The sequence below is a fragment of the Citrus sinensis genome, chromosome 5 (genome assembly GCF_022201045.2).
Source record: "Citrus sinensis cultivar Valencia sweet orange chromosome 5, DVS_A1.0, whole genome shotgun sequence".
Classification (NCBI taxonomy): Eukaryota; Viridiplantae; Streptophyta; class Magnoliopsida; order Sapindales; family Rutaceae; genus Citrus; species Citrus sinensis.
Genome location: NC_068560.1, coordinates 31,388,085 through 31,411,158, shown reverse-complemented (window position 1 = coordinate 31,411,158; position 23,074 = coordinate 31,388,085). Strand labels below are relative to the sequence as shown.

At 34.3% G+C, this 23,074-nt stretch overlaps 4 protein-coding genes across 8 annotated transcripts; 2 read left to right on the top strand and 2 right to left on the bottom strand.

Annotated features, from left to right (window-relative positions):
- Positions 1-301: 301 nt before the first annotated feature.
- On the bottom strand, positions 302-2,700 carry LOC102630125 (14-3-3-like protein B). Its single transcript, XM_006472444.3, has 4 exons — positions 2,036-2,700; positions 1,828-1,950; positions 649-765; positions 302-515 (listed from the first exon to the last, which is right to left on the bottom strand). The coding sequence occupies exons 1-4, from the start codon at positions 2,531-2,533 to the stop codon at positions 495-497; spliced, it is 759 nt and encodes a 252-aa protein (XP_006472507.2). The 5' UTR covers positions 2,534-2,700; the 3' UTR covers positions 302-494.
- Positions 2,701-4,764: 2,064 nt separating this feature from the next.
- On the top strand, positions 4,765-7,628 carry LOC102629363 (pentatricopeptide repeat-containing protein At5g18475). Of its 5 annotated transcripts, none has more exons than XM_052442001.1 (3): positions 4,765-5,262; positions 5,901-7,149; positions 7,261-7,628. In XM_052442001.1, exons 2-3 carry the CDS (start codon positions 5,933-5,935, stop codon positions 7,496-7,498), a joined length of 1,455 nt encoding a protein of 484 aa, XP_052297961.1. In that variant the 5' UTR covers positions 4,765-5,262; positions 5,901-5,932; the 3' UTR covers positions 7,499-7,628. The 5 variants fall into 5 exon arrangements, with proteins under 5 accessions (XP_052297961.1, XP_052297963.1, XP_052297962.1 ...); XM_052442003.1 differs by having other exon boundaries at positions 5,901-7,109; positions 7,261-7,409; XM_052442002.1 differs by having other exon boundaries at positions 5,901-7,157; positions 7,261-7,401.
- A 447-nt stretch (positions 7,629-8,075) lies between these two features.
- LOC102629832 (uncharacterized) lies at positions 8,076-10,303 on the bottom strand. The gene is made up of 5 exons (XM_006472443.4): positions 10,116-10,303; positions 9,946-10,023; positions 9,744-9,819; positions 8,504-8,577; positions 8,076-8,405 (listed from the first exon to the last, which is right to left on the bottom strand). The coding sequence occupies exons 1-5, from the start codon at positions 10,215-10,217 to the stop codon at positions 8,334-8,336; spliced, it is 402 nt and encodes a 133-aa protein (XP_006472506.2). The 5' UTR covers positions 10,218-10,303; the 3' UTR covers positions 8,076-8,333.
- A 6,542-nt stretch (positions 10,304-16,845) lies between these two features.
- On the top strand, positions 16,846-22,412 carry LOC102629077 (glucose-6-phosphate isomerase 1, chloroplastic). The gene is made up of 14 exons (XM_006472440.4): positions 16,846-17,539; positions 17,649-17,771; positions 17,967-18,065; positions 18,187-18,270; positions 19,221-19,364; positions 19,448-19,513; positions 19,833-19,901; positions 20,012-20,119; positions 20,746-20,798; positions 20,912-21,050; positions 21,160-21,316; positions 21,508-21,586; positions 21,961-22,027; positions 22,101-22,412. The coding sequence occupies exons 1-14, from the start codon at positions 17,003-17,005 to the stop codon at positions 22,233-22,235; spliced, it is 1,860 nt and encodes a 619-aa protein (XP_006472503.2). The 5' UTR covers positions 16,846-17,002; the 3' UTR covers positions 22,236-22,412.
- Positions 22,413-23,074: the final 662 nt, after the last annotated feature.

The window sequence follows — 23,074 nt, the reverse complement described above, 5'->3', positions numbered from 1 at the left end:
GCTTCTGCCAAAAGGATAGCAGCAGCTGATGGAGAGAAATCAATTAAGAGAGACGGCAATCATAGCAATAATTGAATTTTATAAACACTTAAACAATGATGTGATCACTTTCATCCAAAAACAAAAATTATAGGTTCACTTACTAACGACACAATCTTGAATTTCTGGTCTCAAAACACAAATTGTGTCACATTTCTACTTTCTATTTTCAATTTTTTTCAATGCCTTTTGACCCTATAGTAAAAGTGTATGCCATCAACCATAAATTGCATGAAATATTATATACCAAGACTTGCTGGTGTTAACATCAAGATCTAACCTATTTAGACCATTTCAAAATATAAAAACAATATAAGTCTGAACATGCAAACATCATTTCATGGGTTTGATACCCATCTTTGAAATAACACACTTTTAAACAAAACAGACAAAATGACATTCAAAGCCCACCTCCTCCATAAGAAGAATAGGACCGGTCAAGCTCACAGTGCTTTCTATGGCTCATCCAACTGGTCCTGCATGAAGCAAATCAGAAACTTAGGCCCTAACAACTACTTTTGGTAATTTCGGTAATAAAGGCGAATTAAACCCCAGCCTGTACTGACTAGAGAAAGACAGAGTGAAGGATGGATAGAGTGACACACAGACCTGCACATCCGAAGTCCAAAGAGTGAGGTTATCCCTTAGGAGTTGCATAATGAGGGTGCTGTCCTTGTAGGATTCTTCTCCCAAAGTGTCTAACTCAGCAATTGCTTCCTCAAATGCCTAAAGAAAGACAAATAGCAATCCAATGAATCTATGGCATTTACAGATAAAGTGAAGACTGAATTCTATCTCAAGGCAAAAAACAATCAGACAAGTGAGTTCAAAAAGACATGATTGCTAAGGAACCATTATAGCTAAAAGCAAACCTATCAGGATTGAATTGGCAGCAAAAAGAAAATTGAACTAATGAAACCATGATTTACAGTATAGATTGATGTAAACATCAAATTATTGAGGCATTAGCCTCACTTTATTTTTAAGATTAATTACTCCCTACACATACATAGACAACAACAAAACCGGCAGTATGAGAGATTGCTTTGGTCTATCTATTTTTGACATTCAAGATTTTTAGAATCATATCTCTCTACAAGAACATCACACAGAAACTTTGACAGAACATATAATTTAATAAAATTACTGTTACAGTGTATGTTCAAACACATTTGACATACCAAGCTGATTTGATCGTGCCTTCTCGATTTAAGTAAAATTATATATTCAACCAATATAAATGAGTTAATAAACTTCATTGTCCTCCTAGCTCTATTTTAGACACTTAAGATGACATTATTAAAATGAACGTGGAAATAGACTTGAATACGAATTCATAACTAACACATTTGACTCCCTGGAAGTCAAGTTTGTAATGACACTGTTGACAAACTAATAGACTTGAATACGAATTCATAACTAACACATTAAGACAAACTAATTAATATCTTATAATTTTACCAAAACCCAGTCGAACAAAAATTTTAATTCCCAATATGACCAAGTCGTAACCCCCAAAAAATAAAAAGTCAAAAATAAATCACACAACAAAAACGATAACAACAACCAAGGTCATACCGCACAAAGTTCTGATTATAAGAGCTAAAAGTTCATAATAAAGAAACAGTACCTAGAAAAGGGCAAAATTTGAAGTTACAGCCCATATTTTCACATTATAAGACCCAAAACATGCTCAACTATGAGTAAATGTGAAAATGTGATAATTAACTTTTTGAACCAAACCAAATGTTTCAGAAAGAGAAAAGAGAATTAAAAATCAAGACAAACCTGCTTAGCCATGCTGCATGCCTTATCAGATTGATTGAGAATCTCGTAGTAAAACACCGAGAAATTGAGAGCCAATCCCAGCCTTATCGGATGCGTCGGCGCGAGATCAGCCCCAGCAATATCCTTATCAACCAACAACCAGTTAAATAACCAAATAATCACTCAAAATAATTTTTCAAAAATAACTGAACAAATCACAATGAATTACCTGAGCAGCTTTGTAAGATTGCATAGTGTCTTCAGCGGCGGCTTTCCGCTCATCGCCAATCTTAAACTCGGCCATGTAACGATGATAATCTCCCTTCATTTTCAAATAAAACACTTTGGACTCACTCGCCGTAGCCGACGGAATCAAATTCGCTTCCAACAACCTCAAAATACTCGCGCACACATCCGAAAGCTCCTTCTCCACCTTCGATCTGTACTCTTTCACGAGCGACACGTGTTCCTCGTTCTTCCTCCCCTCCTCCTTCTGCTCGATCGACGACACGATGCGCCACGCGGCGCGGAGTGAGCCGATTACGTTCTTGTAGGCCACTGAGAGGAGGTTTCGCTCCTCGACCGTCAGCTCGGCGGCTGGAGTCGAGCCGACAACCAGCTTCTGCATGAACTCCACCATCTCTTCGTAACGCTCGGCTTGCTCGGCTAGCTTGGCTAAGTACACGTACTGCTCTCTCGTCAGGTTGTCCGGAACTGTTGTCGCCATCTTTTTCACAGGCTCTGAAAGTGTGATGAGAGAGAGAGAGAGAGAGAGACAGACAGACAGACGGCTTGCGTTGCGATTTGTGAAAATTCAGTTATCGGTTTTCGTTTTCATTTTCATATTTGCTTGAGTGGGGATCTCAAACGGGAGTGGTGGGTAATTTTGTAATTTTATAAATGGGTTGGTGCAATTATTTTAATACTAACTTTCGACATTTTGAAATACTAATTTTGATGCTATTGTTCATTAATTTCCCTGTTATTGATAAGAATCGTAAGAAAAATCTTCTCTCTCTCACTTTTTTTTCTCTCTTTCTCTCTCTTTTTTTTTTTTTTTTAATTTGGTTGAAAATTATTGGACAACTTGGATTAAGACTTTCTAATGACTTGAAAAGATGATGGATAAACACAAGTTGCTGGGCATATGACTTGGGCTTTGCTTTTTGGACGGTGGAATTTTTTTTTTAATTATTTGTATACGTAATTATTCTTTGTCTGTGATTATAATTCACAAGTTAAAAGATTTTTTTAACTAAAATATTAAAACATGGACGGTAACCACAATTAACTATAGCCGAAATGTACAGTTTATTTTTTTATAATTATAGTTTAATAATAACTCAATTTTCTTTTTATATTCAAATAATTTAATGACAATTCATTTTCTTTCTTACTTACATGAGTAAGATTTAAATTTCATACCTCATAAGTCTTAATTCCACTGGTAAATATTTTAACAAAAATACTGTGTCTTAGTGACATCTAAAAAAAAAACTGTAACAAGAATACTTTATGTATATTAATGGCGTCTAAAAATTTGGAAGAGTGTTATTTTATATTTATATTAAAATATTTATCCATTTAGTTTAACTAATAGTAGATATTAAAATATTTAAATTTAAGGGTGTAGAACAATCCATTATTAGTATTGTAAAAAATCATACAGCATCGTAAAAAAATCCGAGTAGTAATTATAAAAATGAATGTTTCTTCCTTTTCAACTGTCCATCTTTTTCTAATGGAAAAAAAATAAAAATAAAGCAATTAACGAGAAACAATGGTGTATATTTTGATGCCCTATACCAACACTAGGGATGAATGGCATGTCTTTTATCAAGCTTGGTTGGGTGGGATTTTTTACAGGCTAAGGCAAAAAACTCAATTTTTATATTGTATATTTTTAAAAATATTTTTCATTCTATTTTACAAAATGTATGGTTTATAAATTTTAATTTTTTTTGTTAGATTAGGCTTTAAAAGCTGAGCTTAAATGATTTAAAACTTTAAATATGTGTTATGTGTGGATTAAATAAATGTTAAAATTTATTATTTTAATTAAAATAATAAATAATTTTAAAATTTTAAAGTATTTTTCAAACGCTCAGACTTGACTTTAGTTGAAGCTCAAGCTTGGCCCAAATATTTATATAAGGAAAATTAACATTATACTATATCTATTTTTTCTTATATTTATTCAACCACCACAAAATTCTAACATATTATCTTCACCACTTTTCTTTTAAAATTTGTATCAACTAATTACTTTTAAATTAACACCATTAAATAATTTTAAAAAAATGATAATTTTACTCCTAAATAAATTAAAAGACTGTTTTATTTTATAAAAATTTTGAAAAATAAAAAAATTATAATTATAAAAATACTCCTAAATTTAATAAAAATAAATCTCAAATAGAGGTGCTCAACTTATTTTTATTAAATTTAGATTTTGTAAAATTTTAATAATTATCTTATTTTTATTAACAAAGTATAATTTTGTAAAATTTTCATAAAAATAACTGAATTTATTTTTTAAAAAATAAATACCAAAATTTTAATAATTTAGGGGATTTTTATTAAATCCCAAAAATTTGTAATTATTTTTATAATTATAATTTTTATTTATATTTTTATTAAAAATAAAAATTTTGATTTTGGGATTTATTTTTTATTAAAATTAGGGGTATTTCATAATTTTTTATTTTTAAAATTTTTATAAGATAAAATGATCTTTTAATTTATTTAGGAGTAAAATTATCATTTTATTTTAATTATTTAATAGTGTTAGTGTAAAAATTATTAATTGATACAAATTTTAAAAAATAACACAAAAAATATATTAAAATTTTTTAATAATTAAATAAATATAAAATAAAATAAAAGTAGTGCCATGTTAATTTCTCTTTATAATATATGCTTAGGTCGGACTTGACGCAACTCAAAACAAATAGGTTTAGGTCTTCCCTCCGCCATTCCTAGTCAAACACAAAAAATTAAAACTTTAATTTTTAAAAAAGAAACACATTTCATCACTAGTGAAAATTAAACTTTTGTCTCATCAAAAGATTTCTGGTCGCTATATCTACTTCTTTTATGGGTATGAAGAATTTGAATTCGAGTGTGAGCGCGAGGTATTGATATATACATCACTTTGTCTTTTCAGGTAATTTCATCGGGTTAAAATGTAAATTCTTGAGAAGGGGCTTCAAGAGGTGTGCTAGTAACTCTCTATTCTTTGGCAAATTTTCTCTTCTTGGTTACGGACCTCCGCAAAAAGTTTCACGATCCGCTGGGTTTCTCCAGAATATATAAAACGGTGCGCTTAGCGTCAGATAAAGCAGAAACCGAAAAGCTGAGCCAGTATCATTTGCGCGCAGAGTACTAGGTGATTCTTTCTTCTCCAACTTATTTTTCCTTCAGCAGTGGGGGTTAAATTTTGGCTTATTCTGATTGGTAAGCTTCCCATTTCTTGATTCAAACGTGAACTTAGCTCAAAATATTCTGTCAAATTTCAATTTTGATATCTTTTCTTATAGATGGAAGTATCTTTTATTGCTGGTACCACCAATTAATCACGTTGGCTAAGAATTTATTGAGCCGGGATTTAGTGGTAGATGGCACAAACTTGGAGAGAGCATTATAAGAAAATAAATAACAACGGTGACTATAGTTGTTGAGTCGGTAAGAGCAGTTAGATATTGCTTGTCTTGGGTTTGTCTTTCTGTGCAATGCTAGGAGTTGATGATGACTATTCTTCGAAATTCGAATTTTGAATATCTAATGGGGTCAAGGAATAAGAAATGAAAATAGGAAATGAGATTGCTTGTGGGTTTATATAATATAAGCACTGATGTTTTAGTTACTGCATCATGATGCTTAGAGTTTTTTTGAGGGATTTTAGCAGATATGTTGTGCAGTCTTTACATTTCATGATTAACTCATTATCCACAATTTTTATTTCTTCCAATTTAATGGTTTGGCTTCTTTTTTTTAAATGTTTCATTTTCTGAAGAATCCCCTCGATAAAAACAATGAATGATTTAGCATAAGCTTGCATCTAACAGATTCTTACTACTACTGTTATTTGTTAGGTAATGAAGTTCTAAAAACGGCAGGAGTTTAAATGAATTCTGTGAGGTTTTCATTGCGCAAGTGCTGTCGGTTCTCATCCTTCTCAACCTCATCTTCTTCACTTCCATGGATCTCTCCTCTTGAAGTCATAAAGGCTAATACGCCAAAAGCAGACCCTCCAGTCGAAACCTCAGATACCTGCGTCGATGCAAGGAAAAGGTCCAAATTTATTTCACATGGAGCAGCCATCAGTTTGATCAAATGTGAGAAAGAACCACAACGTGCCTTAGAAATATTTAACACAGTGTCCGAGCAAAAGGGATTTAATCACAACAATGGCACCTACGCTACAATTCTTGACAAGCTTGTGCGGTACAAAAAGTTTCAAGCTGTTGATGCAGTTCTTCGTCAGATGACCTATGAAACTTGCAAATTTCATGAGGGTATATTCCTTAATCTCATGAAGCATTTCTCAAATTGTTCTCTGCATGAACGAGTGCTAGAAATGTTCCATAAAATTCACCCAATCACTCGTGAAAAGCCCTCGCTTAAAGCTATCAGCACTTGTCTCAATCTTTTAATTGAATCAAACCAGGTTGATTTGGCCCAGAATTTCCTCAAGTATTCTAATCAGCATCTCAGGCTGAAGCCAAATACCTGCATTTTCAATATTTTGATCAAGCATCATTGCAAACGTGGAACTTTAGAATCTGCCTTTGAAGTTCTGAAGGAGATGAAAAAATCCCAGATGTCTTATCCTAATTTGATCACATACTCAACTTTGATTGATGGCCTCTGTAAAAATGGAAGATTCAGAGAAGCCATCGAACTGTTTGAGGAGATGGTCTCAAAGGATCAGATTTTGCCTGATGCCCTGACTTACAATGTTCTGATTGATGGCTTTTGCCGTGGAGGCAAAGTTGATCGGGCCAAGAAGATTATGGAGTTCATGAAGAATAATGGATGCAATCCGAATGTGTTCAATTACACAACCCTCATGAATGGTTTTTGCAAAGAGGGGAAATTGCAGGAGGCCAAGGAGGTTTTTGATGAGATGAAGAACTTCCTCCTCAAACCTGATACAATTGGTTATACTACATTGATTAATTGCTTTTGTAGAGCTGGCAGGGTTGATGAAGCTTTGGAGTTGCTTAAAGAGATGAAAGAAAGAGGGTGCAAAGCTGATATTGTAACATTTAACATTATACTTGGAGGATTATGCAGAGAAGGTAAGATTGAAGAGGCTCTTGGGATGCTTGAAAAACTGTGGTATGATGGTATTTATCTGAACAAAGCGAGCTACAGGATTGTGTTGAATTTCTCATGCCAAAAAGGTGAATTGGAGAAGGCTATTGAGCTATTGCGTTTGATGCTGTGCAGGGGGTTTCTACCACATTATGCAACTTCAAATGAATTGCTGGTTCGTCTTTGCAAAGCTGGAATGGCAGAGGACGCAGCTATTGCATTGTTTGGATTAGTGGAAATGGGGTTCAAACCAGAGTCAGATTCATGGGCTCTTTTGGTTGAATTGATCTGTAGAGGAAGAAAACTGTTGTTTGCCTTTGAATTGCTTGATGAGTTGGTTATTAAAGAGTCCGGAACTATTCAAGTTCCTTAATTGAAAAGAGGTTCCATAGGGACCCACTTGCTTTAGCCCAGTTTCTGTTTTTCCGGCGGAAAGAACAGCAAGCTTAAAGTGGAAGGCTGTGGTTACTTCTCCTGTTATCCATACCTTCTCATCGCAGAAACCATTCTCAAATCTCGTATTAGTAGCAGAAAAAATAGCATGCCCCCTTCAACAGAAAAAGGAGTCAATACGCTCCTCGATACATCAATTTTCTTCTTGCGCATTCTTTCAAGTAACCAGCAAGGAAGATGTAAAAGCGAAAGACCTACTAACACCTTTTGTGAAATAGAATATATTGCTATTTCACTTTATCTTAATAAAGGATAGATACTAAAATCATTGGTATGCATGAAGGTCTGTTGTACCAGTATGGAACTCCTATTCTACAAGCTGCGCTTTATAGTTTACATCTAATGATCTGTAAAAAGATGTGGTGAAACTAATTACATATCAAGTAAAAGTCGTTCCACTTGTAAGGCCAAGTCCAGAGCCTGGGCCTACTGCTTGAGTTGGTCCAAATAACTCCCAACACAGCAGCCAGTTCATGTTGTTTAATTTAGCAATAATGTGTCTCAACAAGATCAAATTCACGCTCTACCATTATTCAGTACCGGGCTAATTGGGAGAAAAATAGAACAATGTAACCCCAAATTGGCAGGCATTAGCTGTTACACAACGATGTTTTAGCATTGGTTTCTATTATACAAGGGCATTCAAGTTATCGCAATACATATTAACTGCTATTCTCCATGCCCTCAATGCTATTTGCAGCATTGGTAATTCTATGCCTCCCAATATGAACTGCCCCAACTGTGCTGACAACATATTACACAATTGAATGCCTCATCCCAAGACCATTGCAAGTTAATATTAAGCCCTTGTAGCGATTAAGATACTCCTGCGAACAATTTGAATAAAATTTGTGGAATATTTTAGCCAACAGTATACGGAAGCAAATAAAGAACCTACCCAAGATGGAAGAGGAGAAATTCTTACAATTATGTTGCGATCATATATGTGCAACATCCCTTTGCTGTCATATTCTCTCCTTTTGACAGGATCGCTCAAAACTGTTCAAAAAGATCAAATATCCAATTGTCAGGTTCCAAATTATTTTCCACACATTCTTTAGCTTTGTCAAAGAAATTAGTACATCAGTGGCGAAATGAAAACTCTCAGCAGCAAAAGACCAAAAGATCCTGATGGACAGTACATTTCCAGTGTGTAGAAGACCCCATGTCGTGGAATGGTCAATTATGAGGCCCAACATACTAGACTAGGGTCTGAATAAAATTTCCACAGACTTGAAGAGACAAGATTCTAATAAAATAAAAACCTCTCTCATTTTTCCTTTTTAATGAATCTTGTTAAAAAGGGAAATAGACATTATCTCAGACATCTCTGTACCTGATTAAACTTGATTTTGACCATCAGGATCAGAGATCCATTTTTCTCTGTTACGGAGTACTGATTAGCATTCAGTTTCAATGTTACGTGATCTAATATATCTCAGAGAAAGAGGAGGGCAGTACATAATATATGAATGACAATGTATGAATAAATACATGCATGAGAATATATCTTGAAGACAGCAGATGAAATTTCTACTGGTGCAATCAATTAACTTGACGGCACCAGAAAGAACGAGAGAAAGAAGGATGTGCAAAAGCCAGCCTGCTTTCTTGAGCTCTTTAGTTTCATAGTGGACAACTTGGTTTTTATAGTTTGCATACACAGAAAATCCATATTCATAAAATGAATTCTGGTTCTAGATTGATTTGCTTATAAAAGAAGAACTCAATGCCTGCTTCTAAGGAATTACAATTAATAATATAATAAACTTATGTTATTATAAAAATCACTTGAAAAGTTTGGGAGTGAGACATACATACTCTTCCATACAATTAATAAAAATCCCCAAAAGTGAAGATGCTCTACATATCTGGAAGATGCATTAGAACACACAAGGTTCATAAGCCTAGTAACTGGACCCACGCTGGCACTCCCCTAATTTTAGATGGCATTGGAATCTAAACTCTTCACATTCTTCATGAAACAAGCATATGTTGAGTAAAATCCAAGTAGGCATATGCCTAGTTTATCTAGCAAGTTATCTTAAAGTCTCAACATTAAAGAAGCAACCCAATAAGTTCTGATAGGAGAAATTTAATTAACAAACATAACTTCTTTTAGGGAAACAGACGCGTTCATTTTAATTAATCCAGACTCCGCTTACCCTGGTAAGCCTCGTTTATCTCTTGAAATCTCGAAGTTGCACAATCTCGATCCTTTTGCTTATCTGGGTGCCATTTCTGCACAAAAACAACCTCAACCCATCAACAAAACCTAACTGAAACACCCAAGTTATAAAGCCCCACGAAAATCACACCCAGAAGGGAAATCAAACAAAATTAGATAATAATAATAATAATACAAACCAGCGCTAGACGAATGTAATTGGACCTAATTTCTTCCTCCGTGGCATCGTAATCAACTTCCAATATTTTATAATAATCCTGTACCAGCAACCCACCAAGTCACAAAAGAAATCCCCCAACAAAAACCCAAAAAATGACAGCAATTTAGCAAGAAATGAAGTGATAATTACCTTGGGTTTGGCGAGAAGAGAAAGAAAATCAAAATTGATATGGGAATCCTGTTGTGTTTGTTCATCGTTATTGTTGCAATCGACCCATTCGTCCCACATCATGACCTCTGTAGTAGAGGGGACACAAACACGAGACAGACAATAGAGCTCAAAACTAGTTACAAAGGCTTAAGCGCTTGCTCGTTAGAGAAAAATATTTTGGGCGGTTTATCCTGTACTCCTGTCTGCCTTTCGGAGTGCCACGTAGGCGCGTACTGCACGGACGATATATTAAAAAAAAGGATAATTTTTAAAAGCCTCCCCGATATTTGGACTTGTTGCAAGTAGAGGTGGCAAAAATACCCGTCCGGTCCGGACCCGGACCGTACCCGGGTGTTGCGGGCCGGGTAATACCCGGCCCGGGTATGAAGCCGGGTCGGTCTTGGGCATCACTTGATAAACCCGGAACCCGGATTTTATTAAAAAAATTATAAAATATATATTATTTTAAATATTTTATATTTATTTGACTTATTTATTATACATATATAAAGTTTTAAACACTTAAAATTTATATTTTCATGTCAAATTTTATTGAAATAAATTTAAAACTTATAAAATTACCAAAAAATAAAAAATATATACACATAAAATATTAAAAAATATAAAATCCGGGTACCCGGATTAAAATCCGGCCCGGACCCAGACCCGGACCGGTTGCATTCGGGCAGGGTCCGGTCATGGCAATACCCGGACCCGGCCCGGGGTTTTGCCATCTCTAGTTAGGGATGGCAATGGGGAGGGGAGGGGAGGGGAGGGGACCAATCTCCCCATACCCATCCCCGATGTTTTGCATATGTCCCCGTCCCCTCCCCGTCCCCGTCAAAATTGCTTGAGAGAATCCCCATCCCCTCCCCGAATAATAACAGGGGATCCCCGAGGGTCCCCGGTCCCCGAATAATTAATAGTCTAATACATTTTTTATTTTCGATTTTAAATTAATCATATTAAAATAAACTCATACCGCTATTGTAAGCTCGTAACCAACTTTGACAGCACATTAAGGCCTCCAATGTGCTTGGATGAAGTTTGTTATGGTATGAGCTCACAACTCTACCACTAGTGTTAAAAGCTGATTCAGAAGCAACTGTTGTAATTGGAATTGCCAAAATATCTCTAGCAATTCGAGCTAATGTAGGATACCTATTAGCATTTGTCTTCCACCAACTCAAAATATTAAAATCTTCCATCCGAGATATAACTTTCTCATCCAAATATGAATCTAATTCATCTGCAACAACTGCACAATCTCCATTGTTTACATAATCATTAAAACCTGTCATCCATTTGGTTGCTTTCTTATAAGAATCCCCTGTAGATCTAGTAGAAGAACTACTACCAGTATAATCAAAGCAATAAACAGTTGGTGAAAACTTCAATTAATACTCTTCAACTAATTCCCGGCAAAGGGTGACCACTTTCCCAACATACAACTATTTTGATATTTATTATTTTTAACAATATTTATAATTTTGTTATTTATTTATTAGTAATTTTAAAAATAAAAATAAAATTAAAAATTAAAATGGGGAAATGGGTAGGGGATGGGGATTCCACCTCATCCCCGTCCCCTCCCCGAATAAAAAGTTGGGTAAAAAATTTTCCCCGTCCCCTCCCCGAAAAAAAAATTGGGTATAAAATTATCCCCGTACCCTCCCCGAATGGGGAAAATCCCCGAGGGTACCCATCCCCGTGGGGATTTTTGCCATCCCTATCTCTAGTTGCAAGTAGATGACGAAAATTTATTTATTTATAAAAAATTTTCTACCGTCAGTTAATTTTAATATTGACCGTTAGTTTACTATACAAAGATAATATTACCCTTAATAATGATTTGTAGATAAAAATAATTAAAAAAAATTAAAATTATTGGCTATTTTATTCTCTTTAAATTATTGATATTTTCTTAAAGTTCCTACAAGAAAGATAAAATTAAAAAATTAAAAAATTCTCTTTAAATTATTAATATTTTCTTAAAGTTCCTATAAAAAAGATAAAATTAAAAACTTGAAAATGAAATAGTTATAATCTTTACCTATGATATTGTAAATCTTTAGAATTGACAAAGATAAAATTGTCAAAAAATAGGGTTTGTGCTTTTTACGCCAATAATTTTAATTTTTTTTAGTTATTTCAGTCTACAAACTGTTGTTAAGGGTAATATTATCTTTGCACAGTCAACTAATGGTCAATGTTAAAATTAACTGATGGTAGGGAATTTTTTACAAATAAATAAATTCTCGCCATCTAATTACAACAAACCCAAACCTCAGGAAAATTTTTTAAAAATTACCTAAAAAAAAAATCACCGCTTCGGGCCCAATCTCTGCCTACTGGTTGCAGGGGAAAATCTTATAATATAATAAACTTATGTTTATCGCGTTTAGATTAGAAAACGCATATCTAATTTTCATTTTTTAAAATTTATTTTTTGAACCATAAGCTTATTTGTTACTCTCTAGTTTAGGGCAGTTACTTATTTCAGGCCAAGTCTACGATGAACTTATTTCAGGCCCAGTGTTGTATAACGTAGCCTGATTTTTGTCTTCGAGTACAATTATTGTTGGGCCTGAGCTAACAAGATCTGAAGGCCCTAGATTGGACACGTATGCTTGCATGCGCGCTGTGTACGAACAAAGCCAGTAAACAGCAGATTTTTTTTTTTTCTGCCTTCACTCAAATTAAAAAAAAAAAATTAAATTAAACTCGTGCAATGTATTTTTGGGGTTCGAATCATTTTCGGGCTCTAGCCGAGTGATTCAGTAAAGAGCAGGTTGATAGCACTAAACAAATATTTCATAGTGAAAGGGAGCAATTGGTGGTTACGTAGCAAGTTATCGAGCTTGTTAATGAAATTGGGAAAAGCAAATCACCGTGCAGCGTTATTCATGTCTCCAATGATATGTATGGATCGAAATCAGTGCAACAATTTCAATACTGTTCGCAGCAGTAAATTGAGATAAGATTCCAAGTTTCCAACAAAATTTGAAGGCGAGAACTGAGAAAATTAAAAGAAGAAAATAAAAATTATACGTTTTTAGGCATGTTTTGAAACGATCGTGCTTATTGGTTGAAATTTCCATGCTTGTAGGATTTTCGGGTTATACAATCATAGACACCTCAATTACAATTCCTGAGAATATAAACATGATACATGAAAAAGCAATTTTCTTTTCACTTTCTATGTCTTCTCCATGATTATTTTCAGGTTAACATTTATGTAAATAATGTGGTGAAAAGGGTAAAAATCGTGAATATTCGCTCTCAGTTTTATTTTTTTAAGAGGATCATTGGTTGTAGACTGTCAAATTACAAAAATAAATAAATATTAAAATATGTGGCGTTGACACTTCTGGCTTGAAATTTGAACTATGCATATATATGTACAACTTTAGTAATTGCAAAAAATCTCTTACAAATTGATGATATTCAATGTATTTTCTAAAATTGTGGCTCTATTGTAATGTGTATTTTGGTTGACTGAAATTTTACAATTTTTTTTTTTAAGCCGTAAAGTAGGCGAATAAAAATATGCGAAGACAACAATTGCTTATATAACAATGCATAGATTTTCTTCAAGCCGTATTTAAAAATTTTAATTAATGATTTAATGGTAATTCAATTTGTCATATTTAATTTTTTTAATTAATAGTTTAATGGTAATTTAATTTTCGATTTTATTTTTTAATTAATGATTTAGTGGTAATTCAATTTTCTTTCTACCTAAATGAGTAAAGTTTTAAACTTTAAATTTTTTACATAACATCAAGAGATTTTACTAATTAAACTAGTTAAATTTATTAACAACCATAGATAGTCATGGGCAATGCAATGTTAACTCTAGTAATTACAGATGGTATTGCTTTGGACCCTACACTTTATTTTATTGTCCGCAACGATACTATTACAATCAAAATATCAAAGTATTTTTATTGCTTTGTTTTATTTTCAACCGTAGATAGTCATGGGCAATGTAATGTTAACTCCATGAATTACGGATGGTATCGTTTTGGACCCTACACTTTATTTACTTTATTTTATTGTCTGCGACAATACTATTAAAATCAAAATATCAAAGTGTTTGATGAATATACTTAAAATTTGGATTCCACACTAAAACAAATTATTTCTTCCAAATTATTAATTTGAAAATTAAGTTTACAAATCAATATCAGTCAAACTTATACTCGAATCCATTGTCAACTAGCATTTTCGTTCCATACTAATTGTGGTTTAGAAGGCATTAAACGACAATACCATATGGAAACTTCCAATTTGATATGAATTACCCAGCATTTTAATTATTAATATTTTCACATGTAATGATTCGTATTCCACTTTATAGTACATGGAACTCCAATTTGAGACTGAATTTTTATTTACCGGCTTGCCAACGAATAAGATTGTTGCTATTTTCATTGGTTTCTTTCTTTAATTGTTCGATTGTTTTTGTGCCCCTACAATTATTTGATGTTAAATATTTGTTTTTATAATAATCATTTTTAACATTGACATTACAGTGACACTATTTCAGGTTCTGCCGGGATCCAACTATGTTGGCCCTGGAGCAACATTCTCCCTAATTTGCTTCTATGAGGTCCAGCCGTTAGATTCTAAACACTTTAATAATAGGTCAAAGTCAGTTATAATTGACACTACAAATCAACAATATACGCTAAATACAATCTAGGCAACGGGTGAAAATGACACCACATGGGAATTGGATGAATAGCGTTACTCATCCTTTTGGTACGAGATTTCAACAAATTGGGATTGAAGAAAAAAAATGGGTATTATGGAAATAATTATTCTTAGTGGGTAGTAATTGTTCAGTTAATAGTTAATGAATGTAACCCTATAATCAATACAAAAGCCACCAAATTAAGCTGGCTTAAAGTTATGACATTATTGAAGGACAAATAAGATTTTATTACTTATTTTAAGAGTCACGTCAAGATTTAAAATTTCAAAAGACATTTTAATTAAGATTTTTTAAATAAAAAATAATTATCTCTCTTCAATTTATAAAGTTGATTTCTCTCTTTTCAATTTTTATTTTATTACTTTTTACTATAGAGAGAGAAGTACTTTTATTGCCATTTATTTTTTCTTTAAAAAACATTTATTTGATTAAAATAATATTAACTTATTTTTATTTAAAAAGTCTTTTGGAGAATAAAATATTTTTTTACTCTCTTTTTTATCACATAGATAATCGAATAGATATTTGAAGAATAAAATTAATAGAGTATTTTGGATATGCTCTTATATAAAGTTTCTTTTTAGAACACCATCAAAAGATTTTTTAAATAAAATTCTTTAAGTGATTTTTTTCATTATTTAAAGAGTCACAAAATGTTCTAAAAAATTCTTAAAATGAAATTTTAGTTATCATTAGAGAGTCTTTTCGAGCCTATAATTTGATATTGTATTATTTTTTATTCTCTCGTTCTTAAAGAGAGAGTATAATGTAATTATTAATATTTTGTTGGAGAAATAATTTGATTAAAATAATATGAACTTATTTTTATTTAAAAGGTCTTTTAAAAGATGTTTAATTTTTTCACTCCAAATATTTAAAAAATTAAATTAGAAAAGTCTTTTTTGGTGGTGCTCAAAATCAGCTAAAGATGCTGCATTTTTGCATCTTATTGTGCAATATTTATAGTCATTTGGATTTTGTCCATTTCAAACAAATGGTGACAGGGCAAAATTGAAAAAAAAATTGGAATACGTTACTACGGCAGCAACTTAGACGCAGCCGTTTTGTGGAAGTCAATACTAATACCAGTACAGTAACCGAACCGGTGGAATATGTGAGGGCATTCCCGTAATATAACCGAAAATCAAAACCCATTTCCGTCAAAACGGATGCCAAAAATCAGAAAACCAACTGCCAACTAGAGCTGGCAAAACGGATTATCGGGTCGTGTTCGTATCGTGTCAGTTTCGTGTCGTGTCAAATTTAGGTCAACCCAAACCCGACCTATTTAATAATCGTGTCAAAATATTGAGACCCAAACCCGACACGGAAAAATAATCGGGTTACCCAATAATCCGTTTAATATCTATATATTGAACAAAAGTTACATCAAATATTTACACACTATCATGCATGCATACATACATACATACATACATACATGCATACATGCATAATTTATCGATATTATAAAATATACATATCTACCAATATATTACACATGTACACTATTGAGGTTTTAATTTTATATATATATATAATATTATATATCAATATTATAAAATATACATGTCTATCAGTTTTTACACATTTACACTATTGAAGCTCTAAATGTATGTAAAATTTTATAAATAAAACATTGTGTTTATATTCACCCTTTTAAAGAATAAAAAAAAGAAAATCATCTCTAATATTTGAGTTTTAATTATAAGAATATGTAAATTATTTTAAAATAGAAAATATAATCGGGTCATTGATCGGGTAAATGGGTCAAGAATTTTAATCCAAACCCGACACGGAAAAAAAATTATGTTGACTCGGACTCGACCCATTTAATAATTGTGTTAAATTTAACGACTCATACCCATTTATTTATATCGTGTTCGTGTCGGATAATCGAATCGTGTCAAATTTTGCCAGCTCTACTGCCAACAAGTAATCCAACGTGTGATCGCAAGCACGCAAAACAAAACTCCAACTCACGAATACATGAGCCATTTCGCTTCCATTGTCAGTTCACTCACAAAAATCTCGTATTCGAAAGCCCACAGAATCAAGCCAGCCAGTCAGCCATGACGCTCACTCCTTAATTTATAATAATCAAATTTCTCTTTCTCTCGTTTTCATCGCTCGAATCATTTTCTCAATGGCTTCTCTCTCGAGCCTCTGCTCGTCCTCTCCTTCAATCAAGTCCCAAACCTCGATCACTAAACCACTTGTCATTCTTCGTAAAGACTCGGTCACTTTCCCGACTCGTTTCTCTAAAACCCCGAGTTTAGTCCAGACTCAGTCCGTGGCTCGCGAAATATCTGCAGATTTATCGAATACAAACGACGTCGTCCCAAAGAAAGCGAAGAACGGATTAGAGAAAGATCCGCGGGAGTTATGGAAACGCTACGTTGACTGGCTGTACCAGCACAAGGAGCTGGGACTGTACCTCGACGTGAGCCGGGTTGGGTTCACGGATGAGTTCGTTGAGGAAATGGAGCCCCGATTTCAGTCTGCGTTTAAGGCAATGGAGGAGTTGGAGAAGGGCGCGATTGCGAATCCCGACGAGGGAAGAATGGTGGGACACTATTGGTTGAGAAAGCCGGAACTCGCTCCTAATTCGTTCTTGAAGTCGCAGATTGAGACCACGCTTGATGCTGTTCGCAAGTTTGCTGATGAAGTCGTCAGTGGTAAGGTAAGTTTTTCAATGCTAGTTAATTCTTTATATGGATGTATATCTAATGATTATCTATAGTTGTTTATATATTATGATCTTTACTTAATTAATTATGTAAAAAATGCAGATTAAGCCGCCATCCTCTCCGGAGGGTCGTTTTACTTCTATACTATCTGTTGGAATTGGAGGTTCAGCTCTTGGACCACAGTTTGTTGCAGAGGCATTGGCTCCTGATAATCCTCCTTTGAAGGTATCTTATAACCTTATTATAGTACATCAATTTGCAATGAATTTGCCATTTCACCTTTGATTGAAAATTATTTTAGGCATGTATCTTGATTCCTCATATTGGATTTCATCCAGATAATCTTGCATAAAAAAAGTTTGAATTGATATTTCTAGCTATCAAATGATATAACGTGCAGTATTATTTTCTTGTTGACAGATAAGATTCATTGACAATACAGATCCAGCTGGAATTGATCATCAGATTGCACAGCTTGGCCCCGAGTTGGCTTCTACCATTGTGGTAGTCATTTCCAAGGTCTGTCTGAAAATCGTGTTTTCTTGGATATTGCTATTCTTTTCTGATTCCTCAGTTATGTGTTTGAGAATAATATTTTTAAAGTAAGTTGCTAATGTATTGTCAACTTAACTCTACTTAGAGTGGAGGCACCCCCGAAACTAGAAATGGTTTGTTGGAAGTACAGAAGGCTTTTCGTGAAGCTGGCCTGGAATTTGCAAAACAGGTCTTGATCTCAGGTCCTAGTTTCTGCTTAATTGTCCTTCTGCATTGTAGAATATATAAGACCGCATTCTAGTACAGAAGCGGAGCTAAGGTCAGAGACTAAAATATTATGAGGCTGTATAGCTGATCAAATGTTGATTGGCTTGCATGTATTTGAATAGACATACTCTTCTTTATATTTAATGTTGGTTTATTTCTTGATACATCATGATATTTCTTTTATCAGATTGAATGATATGGCTAAGTCTCTGATGCATTAAGAAGTTTGTTGGTCACTACACACTGTATTATATAGCAAACTTTCATTTATCAGGTGGCATCATGTGTGACAAGTAGCTGCTTCTTTGTTCCTCTATCATTGAATTGTTGCACATTTTAAGCCTATGACAGTTTGTGCATCTATTAACCAATAAGGGAGGGACCACCTGTCACACTGCATGATAGTACTGACTTACAGGCACTTTTTCCACAATTCTGCATCTAGTGTTGTAGGAATAAGAGCTTGAGCACTACTTGAATAGAATTTTATAGAACTGGAAGAATCTTGTTGATGTAGGAAGCACTAAGTACTTGGTTATCGTATTCGGTAAAATTGAAAATTTAGATGTAGATTCTGTGAGATATTCTAGAATATTGATGGTAAAAGAATTGGAACTGGTTGAATGTGTTTTCCTAGATGATCAAACCTTTCTTTTGGAATCTTTCATCTAGACGAAAATTTGGTTGTTCATATGGATAAGTCATGAGACAATAGCTTGATGTATCTAAAACCTGCCGCTTGATTCCACTTTCAGTTGAATACTATTGGTAATAACATGAATATTAAGATTTTTCACTGGATTTCTGGCTTGGTGAGGTGTAAAAGGTTTACCTCTAGTCTTTGTGCAGGTTTTGCATTTTTCTTTTTGTTGTGAGGTCATGAACATGCTACTTTTATGTATTTCTCGCCAGGGTGTTGCCATAACACAAGAAAACTCATTGTTGGATAACACTGCGAGAATTGAAGGTTGGTTAGCTAGATTTCCTATGTTTGATTGGGTGGGTGGTAGGACTTCTGAAATGTCTGCTGTTGGTCTGCTTCCGGCAGCACTTCAGGTGAGTGGCCATTGGTGTAGAATTTTATGCATTCATTTTTCACTTTCTATACTTATTGGTCTAATAAGAGAATGTCCCTTCAGGGAATTGATGTTCGAGAAATGCTCGCTGGTGCATCATTGATGGATGAGGCAAATAGGACTACAGTGGTAAGTCTCATTTCTTAATTTTTGTCTCCGGACATCATTGTATCCTGAAATTTCTGTTTTTACCTTGTTAGTCATAAAGAAGCTTGAAAGAATAATAGCTTCTGTATTAACTTGCTGAGTATGCCTTTCCCAAGTCCAACCCCACTGCCTACCAACCATGGTGTAATGGGCTGTTTCAGTATGTCTAGTTTGAGCAACTGTTGGTCCTTACACTACAAATTATTCACCGGAGACAGAAAACATGTGTATATTCAGTTCAGATGCTTGCTGCTTGATATCTTTTTCTTTTTTCCCCCTATTAACATCTTTTTCTCTTCAGCTTAGGAACAACCCTGCTGCATTGCTTGCTTTATGTTGGTATTGGGCTTCTGACGGGGTAGGATCCAAGGTAATGATATAGTCCCTATGTTGAAGATTAGCATACTATGAAAAATATGTTAATTTTATTTTCATTTATGAATGGTTGTTATTTGACTCGTGTCTCATTGGATTCTGCAGGATATGGTCGTCCTTCCCTACAAGGATAGTCTCTTATTGTTTAGTAGGTATTTGCAGCAGTTGGTCATGGAATCACTTGGGAAGGAGTTTGACCTTGATGGTAATCGGGTATGTTTAGTCATTTTGAAGACACAACTCACACGAGTTTTGTTTGTATATCGTTGGATTGAGATGAAGGTTAATCATCTCAAAGATCACACCATTCTATAGCATATGGATAAAATTGAGCAATAGGCTTCATTGTTTCCTTGTGAGAAGGATTCTATTTTAACGTCACTTTGCTGCTATGCTTTCCATCTTGTTTCCCTGAACCTACTAACATGACTATCTTACTCAGACCAGACATGAACCTGTTAAAGAGGGGTAGATAACTGTTTCTTCCCTTTAGACAAGTCACTGAATTGCCAAAAATATTGATTGTTTAGATATCAGGTTACAAGATTAGAGGTAGCTAAGTGGAGAAAATAAGCTTTTTATGTTCAGACCTAATATGTTGAATTCAACGTGCATTACATTTTTGGATAACTCAACACAAAGAACCCCTTACCTGGATAACATGGACTTTTAAGCCATGGGGTACATTAGTTGCAACTCAACACAAAGAACCCCTTACCTTCCGATATGTTAGTTAAGATAATACAATTTCTTGCTGTCAGAGATTCTGATAATACACGCATTAGCTTCACTTTTTTTGAAGTTCTATGGGTTGAAATTTTGACTCCTTTATATGCCAGGTGAATCAAGGACTTACTGTTTATGGAAATAAAGGGAGCACAGATCAGCATGCGTGAGTTTTATTTATTTATTATTATTATCATCTTCTATGTAATGGTAAATGAAGTATATCAGTCTATTAATGCTGTGCTTAGTTATCCAATCTTCTCATGTTTGAAATTTTAGCTACATCCAACAACTGAGAGAGGGTGTACACAATTTCTTTGCGACTTTCATTGAAGTGCTACGTGATAGACCCCCTGGTCATGATTGGGAGCTTGAACCAGGTGTTACATGCGGTGATTACTTGTTTGGAATGCTTCAGGTTAAGTACATGATTCAAACCATTTTAAACACTGCCTGGTGGCACTGGATCTAGAGATAAATTGCATTATATCTTCCTTTACATAATAAAACTGATTCAAGCATTACAGGGAACAAGGTCGGCTCTGTATGCTAATGATAGGGAGTCCGTTACAGTCACTGTGCAAGAAGTGACACCTAGATCGGTGGGGGCTCTTGTGGCACTTTATGAGCGAGCAGTTGGGATATATGCCTCACTTGTCAACATTAATGCTTACCATCAACCTGGTAAATATGTGTTTCTTCTATCTAACAAATTATGTTCTTGAAATGAGAATTACTTGGGGGGGTGGGGGGGTTGGGGGGGGTGAGGGAAGGCTTATTGTCACGATCACAGGACTTGTTTTGCTTTATAAATGAGTTCATCTGATTGCTTTTGTTTTTTCCGTGGGTCTATCTGCATTTAATTACAAATTCAGGTGTGGAAGCTGGGAAAAAGGCAGCTGGGGAAGTGTTAGCTCTCCAGAAACGGGTTCTGGCAGTACTAAATGAGGCCAGGTAGGATTCAGCAATGTAGCATTTACTTTGCATTTGTTCTGAGGTTTTGGATTTTTGCTTCAAAAGAAGAAAGTTCTTTAAAAACTGCCCAATGGCTTAATTACATCTGCTCAAAAAAGGATAGGGAAGGACCAATTTTGTGAAATTAAAAAGAGTACACCTTAAAAGAACTAGCATCAATAAACTTGGAGTACGTAAATTTGAAATCATGGTCTCTGCTTTTGGCAGTATTAGAATTTAACCCTGATATTTACCAAAGCCGGAAAAGGAAGTTTATTTTACCGTGTGATTTGATTTCTGATAATTTAGTGTTCCTTTGCTTAAATTATCTTTTTGTCTTTCAATTGATTGGTGATATGTGTTTCTTTCTTCAGCTGCAAGGAACCTGTTGAACCATTAACAATTGATGAAGTTGCTGAACGTTGCCATACTCCCGAAGATGTATGTACTAACCCTGTTTAAAAAACCATTTTAACAATGAAATATTTTGCTGACCTTTAGTTTATGACTGCAGATTGAAATGATCTACAAGATCATTGCTCACATGGCTGCCAATGATAGAGCGCTGATTGCTGAAGGCAGTTGTGGTTCACCACGTAGCATAAAAGTTTATCTTGGGGAATGTAACGTTGATGGATTGTATGCTTAAGTTTCACTCATAAGTGTCATATTTCAGAGTTCATGCTTGTGTTTTAAGTTAGACAAAAGAGCTCCAATAAACTAGCGTTAGCATTGTCTTCTTGAATCAAAGTTGAAAATTGGGGAATTTTTGTTGGATCAGAAAATAATTAAAAACTCCTCAAAATTAGTTGATTTTCACTGAAAATAGTGGTGGTATACTAGTCTCCCCTGTGCCAACAGCTGGACCAATGCTCAACTCAACTGAAAGCTGCTTGACATCTTTGTCATGGCCTCTTACAATCAAGTTCCTCATCTTCCTTTCTCTTCAGTAATTTTGTTAGGTAAGTGCTCCATCATCCATGGGTATTGCTCCGTTGTCTTTAGAGCAAGCTACGCGAGGCTCCCCACTGACGACAAATGGTGAGGATAATAATGCAGGCTGTTGAATTTTTTCTGCAAGTTTAACCTCACCACTCAAAAGGACACTTCATCTCTTTTTTGATAATAATTTGGTTAGATTCATCTCTTTTTTGCTAATAATTTGGTTAAATGTCACTGCCTGATAAATGATCAATACCATATTGGACGAACCTCTTAAGCTCCTTTTGATTATGGAAACCGTGTGTGGTCCCAGCCCTTAAACGACCAAGAGTATAGAGTATATAATAATACGTTGAAAAAATAATAAAAAAAGAAGAAGCTTATCACAAGCATTCGCACATTCAAAATTTTTCAAATTAAAGTATTTTTCTTTTGATTGCCGCCGTCAACGTGGAATGATAGGGCAGTACACCTAAGACTTTCACTAAATTTGAACATAGCTTAGTCCCACCAGAGAGTAAGTAAATTTCTTATTGGTTCACATGA